This window comes from Melanaphis sacchari, unplaced genomic scaffold, assembly GCF_002803265.2.
Source record: "Melanaphis sacchari strain LSU unplaced genomic scaffold, SCAv2.0 Contig43_pilon_pilon, whole genome shotgun sequence".
In the NCBI taxonomy this organism is placed as follows: Eukaryota; Metazoa; Arthropoda; class Insecta; order Hemiptera; family Aphididae; genus Melanaphis; species Melanaphis sacchari.
The window spans coordinates 3,381-22,781 of NW_020271284.1; the positions used below are offsets into that span (position 1 = coordinate 3,381).

The 19,401-nt window shown below is 26.5% G+C and overlaps 2 protein-coding genes across 2 annotated transcripts; both read left to right on the plus strand.

The window, feature by feature from the left end:
* The first annotated feature begins 424 nt into the window (after window positions 1-424).
* LOC112597762 (pancreatic triacylglycerol lipase-like) lies at window positions 425-4,686 on the plus strand. The gene is made up of 7 exons (XM_025343956.1): window positions 425-531; window positions 685-811; window positions 2,291-2,442; window positions 2,543-2,794; window positions 3,424-3,630; window positions 4,205-4,361; window positions 4,568-4,686. Exons 1-7 carry the CDS (start codon window positions 480-482, stop codon window positions 4,626-4,628), a joined length of 1,008 nt encoding a protein of 335 aa, XP_025199741.1. The 5' UTR covers window positions 425-479; the 3' UTR covers window positions 4,629-4,686.
* Window positions 4,687-13,736: 9,050 nt separating this feature from the next.
* LOC112597760 (lipase member H-B-like) lies at window positions 13,737-18,397 on the plus strand. Its single transcript, XM_025343953.1, has 7 exons — window positions 13,737-13,860; window positions 14,144-14,270; window positions 15,111-15,262; window positions 15,491-15,742; window positions 16,607-16,807; window positions 17,367-17,529; window positions 18,280-18,397. Exons 1-7 carry the CDS (start codon window positions 13,809-13,811, stop codon window positions 18,335-18,337), a joined length of 1,005 nt encoding a protein of 334 aa, XP_025199738.1. The 5' UTR covers window positions 13,737-13,808; the 3' UTR covers window positions 18,338-18,397.
* The last annotated feature ends 1,004 nt before the right edge of the window (window positions 18,398-19,401 follow it).

Sequence of the window (19,401 nt, forward strand, 5' to 3'; positions counted from 1 at the left end):
ATGTTTTGAAAATGAAATTATGTATAGAAAATTATTAATTATTCATAGGTTAATTTATTATTATTTATTTATATATATTTATATATATATATATATTATATATACACACACATAAAATATTTATGTAATAAATCAGTTGTCATCTAGCGTCCATAAAATATCATACGTGTTATTTTATGGTAATCTTCACCTGTTATCTCTATGAAATTCGTTTTCTAAAATATTCCAGGATTAGGAAACTTTTACACAATATTTTCAGCTAGCCGATTGACAACAATAATTTATGAAGGTAGCTGACTGGTGACAAGCATAATGATTCATTCATATACAAACACGTCAATTAAATTTATTTATCGAAAAAAAGGTTTTTTCGGTAAACAAAATTGTACAATTAATAAAATATTAAAAATCACTCTTCTGTGACGAGTTTTGCATCATAATAGTCAGGCCAATGTTGTGCATTTGCAATTGAATTCAAAATGAGCATCTACCTAACAATATTCATGCTGTTTGCTATCCATATAGTTAAGGGTTTGTATGGCTTTTAGAATATTATATTATTAACTGTTGTATAACTATTTAATCAGACATGTATACCTATTTAACAGGATTATTCGAGAGATACATATTACATGATAAATAATTACAATTCAGTTTTTTAAAGAAATCTTTTTTGAATTCTAGTTCATATAAAAGCATCTAATCAAAAAGGTGGAATTACTTCGGATGATCTTAACAGTTCTGATCAAGAAGATATTGAACAACCACAGTCTATCGATGAAACCAGATTGAAGATTTTCTATTCCAATTCGTATGTAATATTATTGTCTTATAGATAAAATCGAGTAATAATTTTGAATAATACTTTTAAATTTATGTAAAATAATAACGATTTTATAAATATAATAGCTTTGTCCAATATTTTTAGGTAATCGTAGTATAAATAGTTAATATATACAGTAAAACCTCTCTATAACGGATCCTCTATTAAACGGAATCCTCCTTATAACGGAAAATGTCAATAGTCCCGGTGTAAATAATATATAATTTCCTACCTCTCTATGACGGAAAACTCTTTATAACGGAAAAAATATTGGTCCCAAACGATTCCGTTATAGAGAGGTTTTACTGTACTGTGTTACGTACTGTTATAAGGTACCTGCGCATAGATTATTATTATTTTAATTTATAAGCATCATTGTACTGGATGAGGGTGAGGGGTTAATAAAATGATTATGCACATCTATTCGTCTAATATTCTAATACTTAGTTCACTAGTTCTACGTCGACCGAATTTAAATGTGTAAATGTATGTAGCTCAATCAGCAGTGATAGAGATCATCGGGCAAGTACTGATAAACTACAAGTGTGTTATAAATGTATGAGTTGTTATGAGTATATGTGTGAGCGTGTACGTATAGATAATCTTATTAATAATAAATAAACTAGTAATACTATCAATTTGTTTAATAATTAAAAAAGTATATTAAGTAATAAAGGGAATGACAGAAATCAAATTACGGCATCTCCATGATAACAAGTAAGAAGAATATAAAATAAATATAGGTATACGTAAATATTAAAATTGAAAAAAAAAATAAATGTATAAAACTCACAATTTTGTCGGTACCCTGCTGGTCAGTTTTCTAATTGTGTCTATATAATAAAGTTGACAAATGCACATACAATACACAATAGTTCATAGTAATAAAAAAACCACAATGATTTGCGCCCACGAAATATGTAATAGTAAATAAACGGACGGGTAGATGTGACGTTTTACAACCAATAATATAAAAATACACAATGATTTGCGGCGCGACATATTGAAACAATAATAATAAGTATAAAAAGTCCTTTCATGGCAATAAACGCCACAAAAAGTATACACGTTTAATAATAATTAACCCTTATGGCCAACAAGGTTACAATAAAACACTCTTTTACTATTAGAGCAAAAAAAACGGATTTTACATGTGTGGGTTTTAACGCGACATCGTACGATGTAAAAATATTACGGCGGCCGGTTCCGTTTCGACACGTAATACGTTGATATAATACATAAAAATTCAAAGAATTATTAATATTTGCTCAGACTTTTAAGATTGTATTTTATTTTTTACAATATATAGTTTGTGATTAACTAAATGTTAAATTTTAATTCATTTTTTAAAATTTGTGTTATTGCTTGTATTTCTATTACACAAATGACAAATAATGTACAGTATTCATATCACTATAAAAAATATTTTTAATTTTTAAATAATGTTTTTTTTTAATGTTTAAACAGAAATCTTGGAAATAGTAAAAAGATTCCAATTGGATGTGGTAACGAAAGTAGTATACTTGATTACTGGATAAAAGATTTACCTTTAAAAGTTATTACTCATGGATGGCTTTCATCGGATAAAAATAACGATGGGGTATTTATCATTAGAAACGGTATAATATAAAACAACTAATATTATTCTGATAATTAAATAAAATCCTACTTTACTTGATCTCGACGAATAATATTTTATTCAATGTCAAACTATATTAGCATATATCGATGTCGGCGGGTTCAATGTAATCTCAGTGGATTGGAGTAGTATTGCAAAAGATCCTAAGTACCCAGTTCCCGCAATCTTGACCAGAGCCATTGGTTCTACGGTTGCTAAATTTTTAGACCGTTTGGTTGGTGTCACAGGAATAGAATCGTCGGATATACATTTAATAGGTCACAGTCTCGGAGCCCACGTTGTAGGATCGTGTGGTTCTTATTTTAAATCTGGAAAAATCGGCAGGATTACCGGTGAGCACTTTGGACATACTAACATGAATGTTGCATACGTGTCTTGTATACATGCTTATTGCTAAAATGAAATCATAATATAATACCTAAATTGCTGGTGTTTTAAAATTAAAATGAACAATTAAAAATGAAAACATAAATTTGCAATGTAATTAAAACAAAAAATATTACCTATATTTAAAACTAAGAAAACTATCGGTTGATCCGGGTTCAATTTCAAAAATATATTTTTATTTTTTTTTTTCAAAGCTACACATCAAAGTTTTGCGTTTTGCGTTTATATTTTAAATATTTTCCCCTAATCTTTATGATGCAAATTCAATTTTGATGACCTGAAATTAATACCTGATAACAATTGAAATTAAAAATAATAATATGACACATCATTTTGTAGATTGTGAATGGGTTTTTAGTCCATAATTTATAATAAATATTAGATAAATATCTATCACGTGTTCTGTATTATCATTAATGAAAATTTAAAAATATTTGAATAACATTTGATCCTACAACAAAATGTAAATTAACTATTTTATATTTATGAAAGTCTTTAATTAAATCATAATAATACCTATGTATATTGTGACGCGTGCTTATAAAATTATGTAAAATGTAATTATGTACTATAGGTTTAGATCCGGCCAAACCTGGATACGAGATTGTAGCTGTTCATTTACCATACTTGAACAAAAAAGATGCCCAATTTGTCGACATTATTCATACTTCAGGAGGGTTCATGGGCTTCTTTGAAAGTATAGGCCACGCCGACTTCTTTCCCAATTCTGGTTCACCTCCTCAACCGGGATGCTATTCATTTTTCGATTTACTAGATTTCAGTAAGTATTCTGTCAATCTAAAAAGGTTAATAAGGTTGGTAGGTATAAAATATATGATTGATATATACGTAATATCAAGGTACTTTTTATACATCTAGTAATAGACGTTTGTTTTTTGTATTGCATCCAGATGAAATTATTCTATCAAAAATCATTGAACCATTGAATAAGTATTATTGCGGCATAAAGTAACATAGAAACTGTTTTCAATTTGAAACAATTGAGTTGTGGCTCAATCATATGTACCACATAATACAAGCCTGATAACAATATTATTTGGGTTATTTTTATAATTATTAATTTTATAACTGATAATTTCTACCTGGCAGAGGTATATTTCATTAGTTTTATATTGGTCGTTCTCAGTGATAAATTAACTAAAATTACCTGAATTTAAAATAGGTAGATAACTTAATTATTATAACAATCGTATGATCTATTCAAACGTATAATAAATATCATCGAATTAACAAATTAATAGAACAAATTTAATTATTCACATGATAAAATAGTGTGGCGTAACTGATCAATTAATTAGCTATTGTGCTCTTATAAAATATTTAATTATTTGCAGTACATTGCAGCCATTCAAGATCATATGAACTTTATGCAGACTCTGTGTACCATATGAAGTCATTAGTTGCTGTAAAATGTCCTTCATGGATAGATTTTAAACACGACAAATGCGAAAACAACATTCGTGAATTTATGGGGCACAACACATCACACAGGTAGATTGATAATGAATTTAAATAATAGTTTATGGTCAACAGTTCAATTTTGTTTCTTTATCTACTCTCATTTATGTTTGTTTATAAAAATGAATATCGAAAAGTGTCTTTAGTAAATGGTTAATAGTGGTATTTATTTCTTATGTTAATATATTTATGTAAGTGTATTTTTTCTGATTAATAAATTATACCGTTCTTATTTTTAGTGCTAGAGGTGATTTCTACTTGAAGACCAAAGGATCCAGTCCTTATAGTATTAATTTGTAATATATTTCATATTTTTATTGCATTAATCAGAAATAGATAAATCACAAAATAAATGATTTCAAACATCAATAGTATAAACATTATATAAATAGATATGCATAAATATGTAAAGGTTTTTAATTTTGAATTGAAATAAAACCTAAAATTCTAATGTTAATGTGCTTTAGCTTTAAAACAAATAATGAATATTATTATAATAAACTAGCTGACTCAGCAAACGTTATTCTGCCGTATAAATTATTTCTAATAAATATTTTGGCAGTCTATTAAAAAAGAACTAAGTTATTGTTAAGTGTGTTGGAGTGTGATGTACTGGGATATAACTGAAAGAAGAATAGAGCACTGGGAACGATGGCGGCCTAAAAAATAAACATACACCAAATATTCTTTTTTTGAATTTATTATATTTTTACTAATAAATTTTAAATTACATCTCTATCACAACTGAATCTGGATTCGTACCGATAAGTAAACTTTTCAATGGTTCAGTTGGTGTTTCAATTTCCGATAATTACACTTTTTCTAACGCGCAACGTACGCCAACTGGCTCATTTTTTAATTTAAACGCATTACAGTGCGGACATTTACAATGAAAGTATCGATATAACACGTGCAACTGTATCAATAAAATCGGGTTTGATTTTAATGAAAAAAAAAAAAAAACTCATTTTTTATAATAATTAAAAAAATATATATTAGTATATAGCTATTTGACATGTAAAAAAGAGAAACCCTTTAAATAAATATTAGTTTAATTATAAAGTCAATTCATTTAAATATATTTGTTACTGTCAGTGTATAATCGGACGTTGTAGTACAATGCCCGGACGGTCAAATGTAAACTCCTACACGAATAACCTTTTTATCTTTATCATCATTAAATGTGTAGGAGTTTTCTTACACCGATAATATTTTTACATTTTAACCTGAAAATCAAAAATACTATAATAAACTAAAGTAAATTGATAATTTCAATCAGGTTGAGCTTGAATGTCAATCAAATCTACTTGACAACGAGTATTAATTTTTAAAGAAATGATTGGCTTAACAACTAGTCCTTTTTTTCAAAGTTTTACCTTTTCTCTGACATAATTCACTTAGATTCTAAGTGAAATGCTAAAATTAATTTACTTAGATTTTTTAAATATCATTAAACATTCCTTTGTAATATTTTTATATTTCGCGTTCAGTTCATTTTCCATTAGGTTTCTTCCTCATGTTCAATTAGCAAATGAACGTCATGAATTATTTTATACAACTCTTCGTTATAAACATTATATTTGGTAGTATTTGAATCAGTTATCGGTACAATCAATTTATTAATATATTACATGTATTTATTATATTATAGCGCTCCAATAATTTATAATCATTTGGTTTTAATTTTGCTCCACTTTTTAACAGTTTAACTTCTTCTAATACTTCGTTGTATTTTACTTTACTTAAAAATATATTATTCAAATTTTTTTTTACTCAAAAGAATATTAAATTTTTCATAAAATTTTAAATCAACCATTTTAAATATTAAAAAAATAAAAGTTTTAAGAATATTCAAAAATCAAAATAATAATATGTGTAAAAATACAATTGTTTCCTTAAATGGTGTAACTTCAACTGATCTGAAATTCTATATAATATATCTACAGGACCGCTTAACGTTTAGACATATTGACTAAAAAGCCAACATGTTTGGGTACAAATAGACACAGCGTTTGGACACATAAAATAAAAGGTATTTTATAATTTTACCTGGTAAATCAGAGAACGTTTGGGTACACAATACACAAATTATACAAGACATGTTTGGGTACACTTTATAAACACGTGATCTACAGTAGTGCTATATTTTATTTCCAAACCAATTAATATTAATTACTTATATTATTTTGATTAGGTAGGTATTCTATGAGTATTATCGTAGTATATGTGACAACGAACTTATACGTAATTGTTATCATATATAAAATAAAATAATTAATGATAAAAAATAAAATAAACATTTATGGAAGATTATTAAGAGTCAACCTCCTCGCGGAGTCTCCTGGGTAACTCTAATAGGTTCTAAAAATAAAGTGTAAGAGTTTAAAAGTAAAAAATTTGCACCTAAACGTTGATACCTAAATATAGGTACCTAGTATTATTTAAAAAATAATTTGTTTCCCAAACGTTGTATTGATTTTTGGAGTCTGAAAAAAAGTGTACCTGAATGTGTATTCTCAATCGTTCTACCGAATCTCAGATTATAATTCTCCCGAATTATACACTTTGACCGTAACATATTATCTAAAATATTAAATATAATTTGACTTCATAAGTTACACTTGTCATTTTTAAAACTTTTTTAAAAACACTAGCCAATGTTACTATGGTGTCATTATGATTAATTAATAATAATAAATATCTGGATACGTCTACTAAATTTGTAACAAAAATCGATTAAAACCGTACGATTATTATAATCAGAAATATTGTTTTTGATTTTATAGTAACCGAAGCAGAGAAAATGGTACTTATTTGTTATCGCTCCGCCAGTACCCCATAAAAAATTTATTTATCACCCCGCCACTCTTGTTTGTTATCGCTCTGCCGTATACAATTTTCGTGTTTTACTCGTGATAGATAATTTATTTTAGGAAATATTTTGGTAATAATTAAGTTAGAAAATAATTAATAAGAAATTGGTGGCCCCGGTCTTTTTGTCGAAATAGATGAAAGTTTATTTGTGCGTAGAAAAAATAATGCTGGACGTATTCTGCCATAGCAATGGATTTTCGGTGGAATATGTCGGGAAACCAACGCGTGTTTTATAATTAGTATACCTGATCGATCGGAGAAAATATTGTTACCTATAATACAAAAGTATATAAAACCAGATTCAATAATTATGTCAGATTCTTGGAAAGCCTATAATAATTTGCAGCAAGCGAGATTCAAACATAATACCGTTAACCATACTTATAATTTTGTTAATACGTACACAGGAGCACACGCCCAAAATATCGAGAGGTTATGGGGTTCTGTAAAGTGGGATAATAAAAAGCGCCGTGGAACTGATAGAAATTTTTTGAAGTCCTATTTGGCTGAATTTATGTGTAGAACACGTCTCGGGGAACAAGATGCATTTCAAGCTATTTTAAATGATATTTCTGAGTTCTGGTCTCCATTGTAATTTAACACACTTAATTTTTAATTTATAATTATAATACATTTTTTAAATTTGAATTTTATACTTTTATACTATTTTTAATAATATTAAATATTGAAATATTTTTGTATTTATTGTATTGTTTTTTTTTTTATTTATGACGGGGCGATAAATTTTTTACGAAGTACTGGCAGGGCAATAAAAAACAAGTACTGTGAAAATATAAAAAATTTAATTTTTGGAGGTTACTTGCTAAAATTTAGTGTTCAATTCAAAATATCCTAAAAATACCAAAAATCTGAAGTGAAAAGTGTAGGTATTATATTATATTACTAATTATACAGTTCATACGACTCACACTTTTTGTATTTAGAAAAACATACTTAAAACTGGTTAAACGAGATAACGACTGATAATTTTAATCTAGAAAAATTGTGTACTTCAAATTGAAAACTAAAGCAATAGGTATTTTAACGAAGATATTATTATAATGGACCAAATAGGGTATTATTTATTCAACTATAGACTGTTTTTGTAAATCTAATATTCTGGTATATACCTATCACCTAAACGTCCTAAATGTACTAAAATTTTCGGATTACAATACATAACACTATTTATATAGCTATTGAATTTGCATATAAGTCATTAGAATTATTAGATGGTCTTTTATAAATCGTTATACGTTGTCGTGCATTAAAAAAAAAAAAAAAAAAAACCAACTATTTTACTACATAACGAGTTACGATGATATGATTACCTACGTATATATTTGTTTTAGGTACATTTAATTTTATACATAACACGTACAGTAAAATTTACTCACAAAAATCAATTATCTAAACAAACACACGCCACATGCTTAAAACATTGATCACTTTATTAGACTATATTAGGTATATGGGTTTTGCAATTAAACAATATAATACCTGGGTATTCCAAGGTTAGATTATATATAAATTTAGACTGTTTTTAATTATTTGTTTAATCGGTCTATTTTGGTAAAAGCTATTATGCAGATTGGTTGGTTGATAAATAGAACTAATGAGACGACTCGGACATACGCAAATATGTTAGTTACACACGATCATTGCAGATAAATAATAATAATAAAAATCAGAAAATATGAAAACGTTTTTGAGTAAATCTAATTTAAATAATTAACAATATATTAACAAGCGCGTATTTTATCTACAGCGGCTCTTTGTATATTATATATAAGAATACACGTACTGGATATCAAATCGGACTTGACGTGTCGGTAAAGAGTTGCGATAACCATGTTACTGTCGATCATAATCTGAATGAAATTATTTTTTTGACAATACATCTTATACGGAGCTAATGCAAAAACTCTTTAGACACTGGTTTTAACTTGCATTGTTTTATTATAATAAATACTTAAGTAGGTTCTTGAGAAGACATTCGAAAAACGTAGAATATTTTTAATCTATTTGATATTTGTTGAATTAGAAAATTGAATAATTTATAAAAAGATTATAGTTATAGGTACATTTTTTACACATACACAAGTATTAATAAAATTTGATCATTTTAACACGTGACGCCATAAACGTTTTTATCGTTAATCAGCTGTGGCGAAAGTGCCTACTTATTTTTCTCATTTTTTGATCATCGTCGTTATATTATTTATATTATATGTTTTGTAGTTTTTTGTCCGTTCGGTGGACTACATCTATGTGGCATACATATTATATATTAGTACAAGAAAAGCCTCGTGTAAAACATTTAGCAAATGTCTTCCTGTTAATTACTCTTGCCCTTTGCTGTGATCGACGCTGGTATCCTTGCACTATTGTCTGGTAACTACAGTTCGGCTACTTGAAGTGTTATATTTTATTTATATTGTTATTATTCTTAGTATAGGGTAGTCATTTTTACCAGTAATAGCCAATAGGGCAACATTGACACTTCGTGTCTGTGTCTGTTATTAGAACCAGCGCATTTAACATTGCATGTGGTTTATTATTAGCTATATAGTCTTGGTGTATGTATTGGTATTGTTATTTGTGGCCAAGGAAGTGTTTTTCTTTGGTTATTGTGTGATCTGTAACTCATACAACTAATTTTTTATACATATTTATATATCAAAGAACTTATATAATTGTTATTATTATTTGAAGCCGTTTGAGACTGTATATTGATTATTGTAATTCAAATAAGCTGGCTGCTATCTAAAAATTGTTATTATCATTGCCTTCTAAGGCATATATATATTATATAATTGTTTCTTGTTGAACCTTTTTTTTTGAGTCATTATTTTTGCTATATTTATTATTTTTTTTTTCGTATTATGAATTGAATATATTGCCAACCAAGCAGTTTGTTACTATTATTATTATTATAAGTCATTATTTGTAGTCATTAATAAAAAATTAAACTTGCAATTTGTTATAATACATAAACAAAATCTTTATTATTATACAGTCTACTTAATTATCCTATTTATTTAGTGTCAAAGATTGTACACTATTACTGTGTCCACTTTTAACGCAACAGTTGTATGTACATAATATATAATATATTGTTTTCTATTAGGTGAATAAAAAAAAAAAAAAATGATAAAATGTAGGTAAATTGTTAATTTTTTGGTGCAGGATCTATTTTTTCGTTTACCTGTCTACCCAATCATAGGGTTTCAAATACCTATAAGTATTGACTACTATTTGAGTTGTAATCCGAAGCTAAATTTCAAGCTGTTCAATCGTCTCTGAGCCGTAGCAAATTCAGCATTACACAATGTGTGTTACCACCTACGCAATTCACAAAGTTTGAGTTAATAAAAAATTAAATGGAAAATATATTTTTTATTAGTGTGTTTTAATGTTTTTTTCTTCAATAAATAAATATTTATGTTTGTATTGTCATATACATTATGTGTATTATAAACATATATCAAAATATGCACTCACTATTTAAATGCACCAAATTAAATACCACTATATTCATAAATATTTTAAAAATAAATACATATTGTGTTTAATTAAGTAGGTATAAATTAAACAATTAAACAATTAATTATTGAGTTTATAAACAATACTTAAATTTCAACTCGTTTATTATTATTTATTAAACTTTTTATTTACTCTAAAACATATTTATTTTATCATAATTACCCATGGCGCCTAATTAATACTGTTGACCCTAACAAGCAATTTGGTTCATTTTTTAAATTTATAAGTCTATGTTTGTGCATTTTAACTTAAAATACATAATTTATATTTCAGTTTTTTAATTCTTTGATGTTTAAATCCAACAATTCGATTTGCCTAAATCTGTATAAAAAGTATATAAAAACACTATACCATAAATACTCAAAGAATAAATGCATTAAATTCAACTGGTTGATATACGTATAGTGAACAAAAAATCTAGTTAATTATCTAGTATATCGGGTTGTATTATAAATTAATTCATCCTGCAAGCAGTGGAAGGGTTACATTACTCAATTGTTTGAGTCAGTTTCAAAGGTGTACGCAGGGGGGAGGGGGGCTAACTGGCTGAAGCCCTCCCTCCATGCCCATATTAATATTTTTGTTTTTAGATCTACTCACGATATAGTATCTCAAAACATGTATTTATCTATTTATTATAACCACGGACTAAGATATTATATACATCTTAGTCTGTAATTACAACTCCAATCCATAGATAGGTTCTATAATCTATGATAACATCTCAACTAATGTTACCAACAATCCTAACCTGGACCTGGTTATATTCTGTGCCTGGACTAAATAAAAAATTTATTTTATTGCCTATTATTTTGGTTTTTATATTTGTTGTTATTTTATTTTTTTCATATATTTTTTTAATTATTTTATGCTTAATTTTTAAGTAAGAAATAAAAAATCAACTATTTTATTTTTAAGTCAATGAGTCTATTACAACTTAATAATTATTTGTTTTAAAACTTCCTTCCTATATTGTAAAATCCTACGTACACCACTGGTTAGTCTTATTTGAGTTTAAAATATTTTACGAGTACCTACTTACTTACAATTAATTTCAAAAATTCTGTGAAACACAATTATTTTAAAGAATATATTAACATATATTTATGAGCTATAGCATAAAATCATGCCTGAAAAATTCACGGATAGCTATAGCGATATTAGTAATCAAATAAAATACATTAGTTTAAATATTTTAAACAACGTTTTGTAACGCAATTATGATTTAAAAACTCACGTCTACGAAAGTAAAATTTTTATTCATTGAAACCACGTATTTTTTTATTGTATTTTATCTTTAATAATTTTCAAAGAAAGTATATAATATATATACTTGCAACTATATCAATAAAATTGGTTTTAAATATAATATTAAAAAAAAAACTCATTTTATATTAAAAATTGAAAAAATATAAGTATGGCTATATTGTCATATGATATTTAAAAAGAGAAAATATTTAAATCAATATTGGTATAATTACAAATTCAATTAATTTAAGTGCATTTAAAATATCATTAGATTTTATGAGTTTTACTTAAAATTTTTAAAATCTTTTTTGATAACACTAGCGTGTTACGATGGTGTCATTATAATTAATTAACAATAATAAAGATCTGGATATGTTTACCAAATATTCAAAATTAAATTCATTAAAAAAAACTATGGGGACTGTCGTATATTTTATTTTATTTTAAAGGTGGGAATAATTTTGGCAAGTTAGATATTATTATTAAGGTAGGTCAAGCCTACGAAGCAAATGTGCTGAGGTGACATTAAATATTATTCTATATAACACCGCCACACATACAGAAATTAGCCAAATACATATATCGATTATGCAACAAAAATCAATAATAACCGAAACAGAAATAATATGAAAAAATTTGTCGTTCCTATATTGTAATCAATTTTTATTTTTTACTGTTAATATTTTTTTCAAAAAATAAAAAAATGATGTATAATGTTACATATCAATTTTACACACAATTATAATCCAAAAAGTAACCACGGACCTTATGACCGTCAACAGTCAATTTCTTATTTTAGATGAAAGGGAGAGGTGTAGTATTGTTCACACAAAAGTGGATCGCATCCCGATTATTACAAAATCATAAGTGAAAAGTGTAAGTATCAATTTATCATATACAACTATCTAAGCAGTTAATACGACTCATAGTTTTTGTATTTAAAAAAATGCACTTAAAACAGCTCAAACGAGGGGACGACTAATAAGTTTAATTTAGCAAAATTGTGTACTCCAAATTAGAAGCTATAGCAATGGGTATTTATAACTTAGCTATTATCATAATGAGGTATTATTTATTTAACTATAATATGTTTTCGTATAACTAATATTTTGGCATGTACCTACTACCTATACGTAACTATATTTTCGAATTAAAATTAATAACACTATTTAATATGTAGGTATTGAATTTGCACAAGTCATTAAAATCATTAAATGGTCTTTTACAAATTGTTATACGTTGTCGTGCATTAAAAAAAAAAAAAAACAACTATTTTTACTATACATAATGAGTTACGATGATATGATTACCTATGTATACATTCGTTTTAGGTACATATATATAACATATTTAGTAAAATATACTCACGAAAATCAATGATTAAACAAACACAATATACCACATGCTTAAAATATTTATCACTTAACTAGACTATGTATTATATAGGTTTCGCAGTTGAACAATATAGTACCTAGGTATTCCAAGGTTAGGTTATTAAATCTAGGCTGTTTTTTATAATTTATTTAGTTGGTCGGTTTTGGAAACAGTCATTATACAGGTTAATTGGTTGGTAAATAGAACTAATGAGACGATTCGGACATACGCAAATGGGTAAGTTACACACGATCATTGCAGATAAACAATAATAATAATAATAATAATAATCAGAAGATATGAAAACGTTTATGAGTAAATCTAATTTAAATAGTTAACAATATATCAACAAGCGTGCATTTTAGCTACAACGGTTCTTTGTATATATTATACTCACATTCTATACTTGGTACCGTACATTTTCGTTTTGGTAATAACATGAACGTCCTCACTGTAACAGTACTGTTTGTGTTCCAGTTGATCCATCAAGGTTTGTATAACTATTAGAATACGCGTACTGGATATCAAATCGGACTTGACATGTCGATAAAGAGTTGCGATATCCACGTTACTATCGATCACAATCTGAACGAAACTATTTTTTTGATAATACATACTATTGTATGAAGATAGAATAAAAAATCTTTAATACGTTGTTATATTAACCAAAGAAAACGTTTTGTGGTTTTTTTTTTTTTTTTTTTAAATTTTTTTTTTTTTTTTTTATTTTTTTTTTTTTTTTTTTTGTTATTATTATTATTCTCAAATTCTAGCTCAGTTTATATTATTTGATCGAAATGATAGCGATACTTGGAATGATATTATAGACGATGATCCCGAAAACGAAATTAAACTAAAGTTTGTCAATGGATCCGAATTGACTTTTTTCTATTGGAACTCGTACGTATAACACACACTTTTTCGTAGTTGTATTTTGTTGTACATATTAAAAAGTCAACAAAACCATCTGAAAAATATAATAAAACTTTAAAATTAAACACATTTATAAAGTACCCGTATTTTAGTTTCCGAATGAAACGAAAAATATTTCAAAATCTTATTTTTTCATTTATAGTTCTATAGTTTTGTTTGTTATGACATTTATAATATTATTTAAGTTCTTAGGTTTTTCAAATTACATATTGCTTAATTCTTATTTTATTAGTTATTATAGTTATTATACAAAGTTTCACTGGAAAATTTGTTAAAAAATGGGATAAGATACTCGTTTTAATTTTCATTGTTTTATTATAATAATAGGTACATAGGTACTCGATAAGGCACTGGAAAAATGTAAAATATTTTCAATCTAGTTGAAAGTTGTAAAATTTTAAAGTTATCTGATTAATACCATTATTATAATTATACGTACATTTTTTACACACATATTAACATAGTTTAATCATTTTAACTGGTTATGCTAACTATGATAAATTAATTTAATTTTAAAAACTGTACATCTCAAATGACATAACCTTTACACTATAAACCATTTAGTTCTTCAAATGAATTTTATTAAGACCAATTCGTTATTGCAATAATATAACAAGATATAATTTTTGGATTAGATATATTAAATAAATAATACATTATTAATTCTTATATACATTTTTTTTCGAAAAATATCATCTATCAATAAATTGTAAAATATTTAGTTTTGGATATAATAGGAGGTATTAACATTGTTTTATTTTTAAGTATATAATGTATTGATAAAAGATTATTTATTTATTCAAATAGTAATCTTGGAAATGATAAGCCAATAGATATTGCATTCGATAAAGTATCAAGTGTACTTGATTATTGGATTGACGGTCTCCCTTTAAAAGTTATTACACACGGATGGCTTGCGTCAGATGATGATTTCACTGGAGTGTTTTGCATTAAAACTGGTATGTCGTATGTTAAAACGAGCCTATACGCACGACTTATTATAATATCCCGATAGAGCCACAATATAAATGATAAAACACAATTAATCAAATTATGAATTGACTATGACTGTTAAGAGTATGACCAAGCAAACTAAAATACAAAACGTTATGCTTTACGTAACTACACATACTTAACCGATATAAACGCTTGCAATATGTTAACATTATGTTTAAGTAATATTATAGCTTATGTCGACACTGGTGGGTTCAACATTATCACGGTGGATTGGAGCCATATAGCAGAAGATATTATCTATAGCAGACCAGCTGTTTTGACCTTATCCGTGGGTTATGTGATTGCCGAATTTTTTGAAAATTTGGTCGCACACACAGGGACACATCCGTCGGACATACACTTATTAGGCCATAGTCTCGGTGCTCACGTCATGGGGTCTTGCGGTTATTATTTTAAATCAGGGAAAATTGGCAGGATCACCGGTGAGTAAACTGAATCTATACTATTAAATAATGATTTAGAAATTTGTTATTGCAACCAAATATTTGATCTCAATTATAAAATTGAAGTAAATATTATTCAACGTTTTCTGGTTATTAATTGTTTTAGTAAAAAAAAAAAAAAAACCCTATAACCATCGCTTTTATCAAATGTGAATATTTTGTAATTAGTTCTTCAAAATAAATTCAATATTAGTGAGTCAGTATAGAAATGAATAATATTATGTAAAAGCATTTTAAATTTTAATACCATGACTATACCATATGTATAGTGTATAAGTTACTTATTCTATACAAATTAAAATATATATTTCTAAATAAATGTTAATTTGAGTTTTTTAATTTACAAACGAAAAATATATATTTGATCCTTTACGTCAGTGTCTCTCAACTAGTGTGTCACGACACATTAATGCTTACTTGCTGTTTTTAATTGTACATTAATTATTAAAATCAAATATTACTCATTATTTATAATTTTTTTTAAATTTATGTCACAAAATATGAAATATTTTAATAGTGCGTCGCCATAATACAAAGATCAAGAAACATTGTTGTACATTACAACGTTTGATGATGATAATAGTTGTTTATTTTTTGGTTTTTAACGATTATTTTATTCGTGAAATATAATATTTTACACGTAGATCTAGACTGGTAGCAGCAAGTGTTCATTATTTATTATACCTATTCATTGTTACCATAAATTTAATACTTGTATTCATTTTTTCATACTATAGACACGTGTATTATCATAATGTATGTACAGGTACCGAATCGATGAATTAAGTTCAAATATACCGTGCATATAAAAGTAACTGTTTTTTATACCACTTTAATTTATAGGTCTGGATCCAGCCTGCCCGGGATTTCAGTTTATTCCTTTGCAAAAACAACACTTGAATAAAGACGATGGAAAATTTGTAGACGTGATACACACGTCTGCAGGGACTCTTGGTTATATGAATAGTTTGGGTCACGTCGATTTTTATCCAAACGGCGGAATAGCACCACAACCGGGATGTAGTATTTTAAAATTAAAACTCTGTAAGTGCATACATATAAACCAACTCTAAGGAACTAATTAGAGACGTTATAAACGAACAATAATTAATTTATTTAATCATATGCAGCATTACACTATCCACAATCGAAGAATAAAAACTAATATTGTTTAGTCAAAATAAAAATTATTAAATTGTATGTTGAGTAAAATAAATAATAAATTCCAGAAGTATTTATAATTATAAATAACAACAACTTATTTTACATCAATATTTATTTCTGTAATAGCCAAATTAATTTGAATTAAGTTGATATAAAAATATATTTATCAAATCCAAGAAATTATTACACCATAAAATATAATAATTTAATCTTATGCAAAATGGTTAATGTTAGGTATTTATACAAAATAAATCATATATAAACGCATTTATCTCTTAGATTTACATAACTGTGCACATGTAATGACATAAAATGTGTATGCATCACAATTCATGATACTTTTAAATGTCGACGAAATAACCGTAGATACACATAGATAACACCATGTCACCATAAAATACACTTTTCAATTTTTAAACTATTATTGAATTGATTACAGTAATTTGCAGTCATTCGAGAGCGTACGAACTCTATGCGGACTCTGTGTACAATAGAAAATCTTTAATCGCGACACAATGTAATTCGTGGTTAGACTTTATAACAAACAAGTGTGAAAACAACACTAAAATTATGATGGGACACGACGCAGAGGAAAATATTAAGTAAATATGCACCTTGATAACTGTCAGACAATCACTAATAATTTATTTTTAATATTTAACCTAATTCATCTAAAAAGTTTTTTTTGTGTGAGAATTTTAAACACACTTGTATATATTTATTTTTGACTATAAATAATATGATTGATACTGTCATTGATTATATAATAAATTTGTATTAATAATCAATGACACTATTTTTCACTGCGAAATGTTAAACATTTTAACACGATTGTTACCGAAAGGAAGTGAGGCATAATATGGCATAGTGTTTGGCCCCAAACATTAAATATTAAATAATACTACGGCCAAGCACCGTCCGACATTGCTAATCCTCGGATGGCTAACCACCCGCGTTCTTAATAACAAAGTTATGGCTCATGTACGGAAACACGTGTTCTAAAAACCCATAGTAACAAACATAAAAATAATCCTCCAAATAATGGCTTAATTTTTTGAAAAAAAATATTACGGAATGGCAATATTATATTACATACCTACTTATAATCTATTTTGTTTTATTAGAAAATAAAGAGTTTGAATAAAAATTTTAATTCTAAATAATTTGGATAAAATAATGTAATATATACATATAATAAATGTCAATCAGACGTAAAAATCGAAAAAATTACTTAATGACAGCTATTTAATGTTTTTTACTATGAAAAATCACTTTTAATACTTTAATTTTATATACTTTTTGTGTACCTGTTGTTGTCAATAAATCTAATTTTTAATGTTGTTATTTTTTAGTGCTCGGGGTGATTTCTACTTGAAGACAAGTCAATCGAAACCTTTTAGTATTTTATAAGATTATTTATACTTATATAACTGCATAATATATTATAAATAATTATTAACATTACACAGATACGTCCATAGTTTAAAATTTGTTATATTAATCACCTGTAGGTACAAGCAATAAATATATTATTTTTCTATTGCATGCACATATAGTAAAAATACAAAATAAATTTTATTCATATAATATAATGTATTTGTAATTGTAGTTCTTCAACTCAAAACAATTAATAAACGAAGTTTTGACCCTTAGATATTACAATATGCTCCACTAAGTTATTAATCATTGTCAAAGTTTGGATAGGACCTCATAGTAGACCTACATTCATTATTTGACTAGGTATTATTATCCCATATACAAAAATCATAAGGTACAACAAATTCACATTAAAAATAAATAAATACATCACTCAAGAAAACTTTTTACTTGTGACATAAAAACGCTTACTATTGTAAAGCGGTCATTCGGTCATAGCTATGATTAATTTAAGCGATTAAATTGTATTAATTATTTCTTATTAGACGTTGGTACTATTAGAATGTATAAATAGTTAGAAAATTGTGTTCATAAGTCGTAACATTAATAAGAGAGGCCTAAAGTAACTGTCTAGTTTTAAGAAGCTCTTATAATAACTTTGGAAAACGTGTAATTTATTTTCAATGAAATCTCTTTCCTCCCCTCTACGAATAAAATGTCTTTTGATTTATGCGATCCATCCTATACACTAGTTTCAAATGTAAAATATGTCTTGAGCAATATGTTATACATTAAAACGAAATATTTATGTGTACTACAAAAGTGCGCCTTGTGCAGATGTATAAGATAAGCAATCGCTCGTTCCGTTTAAAATCACACTCTGCAATTACAATGACGGTACGGATAAACATGCATATTATTTTAACAAGTATCAATCATATTTAACGATTATTAAAGATATATACCAGTGTTTTTAATAGATTATCAATTAAGACAAACAACCATCGAGCTAAAAATATTCAACATAAAAAAAATAATAAAAAATACATACATGAAGTGCACTTCGAAACATACTTATGCTAAAAATTAGAGCGACA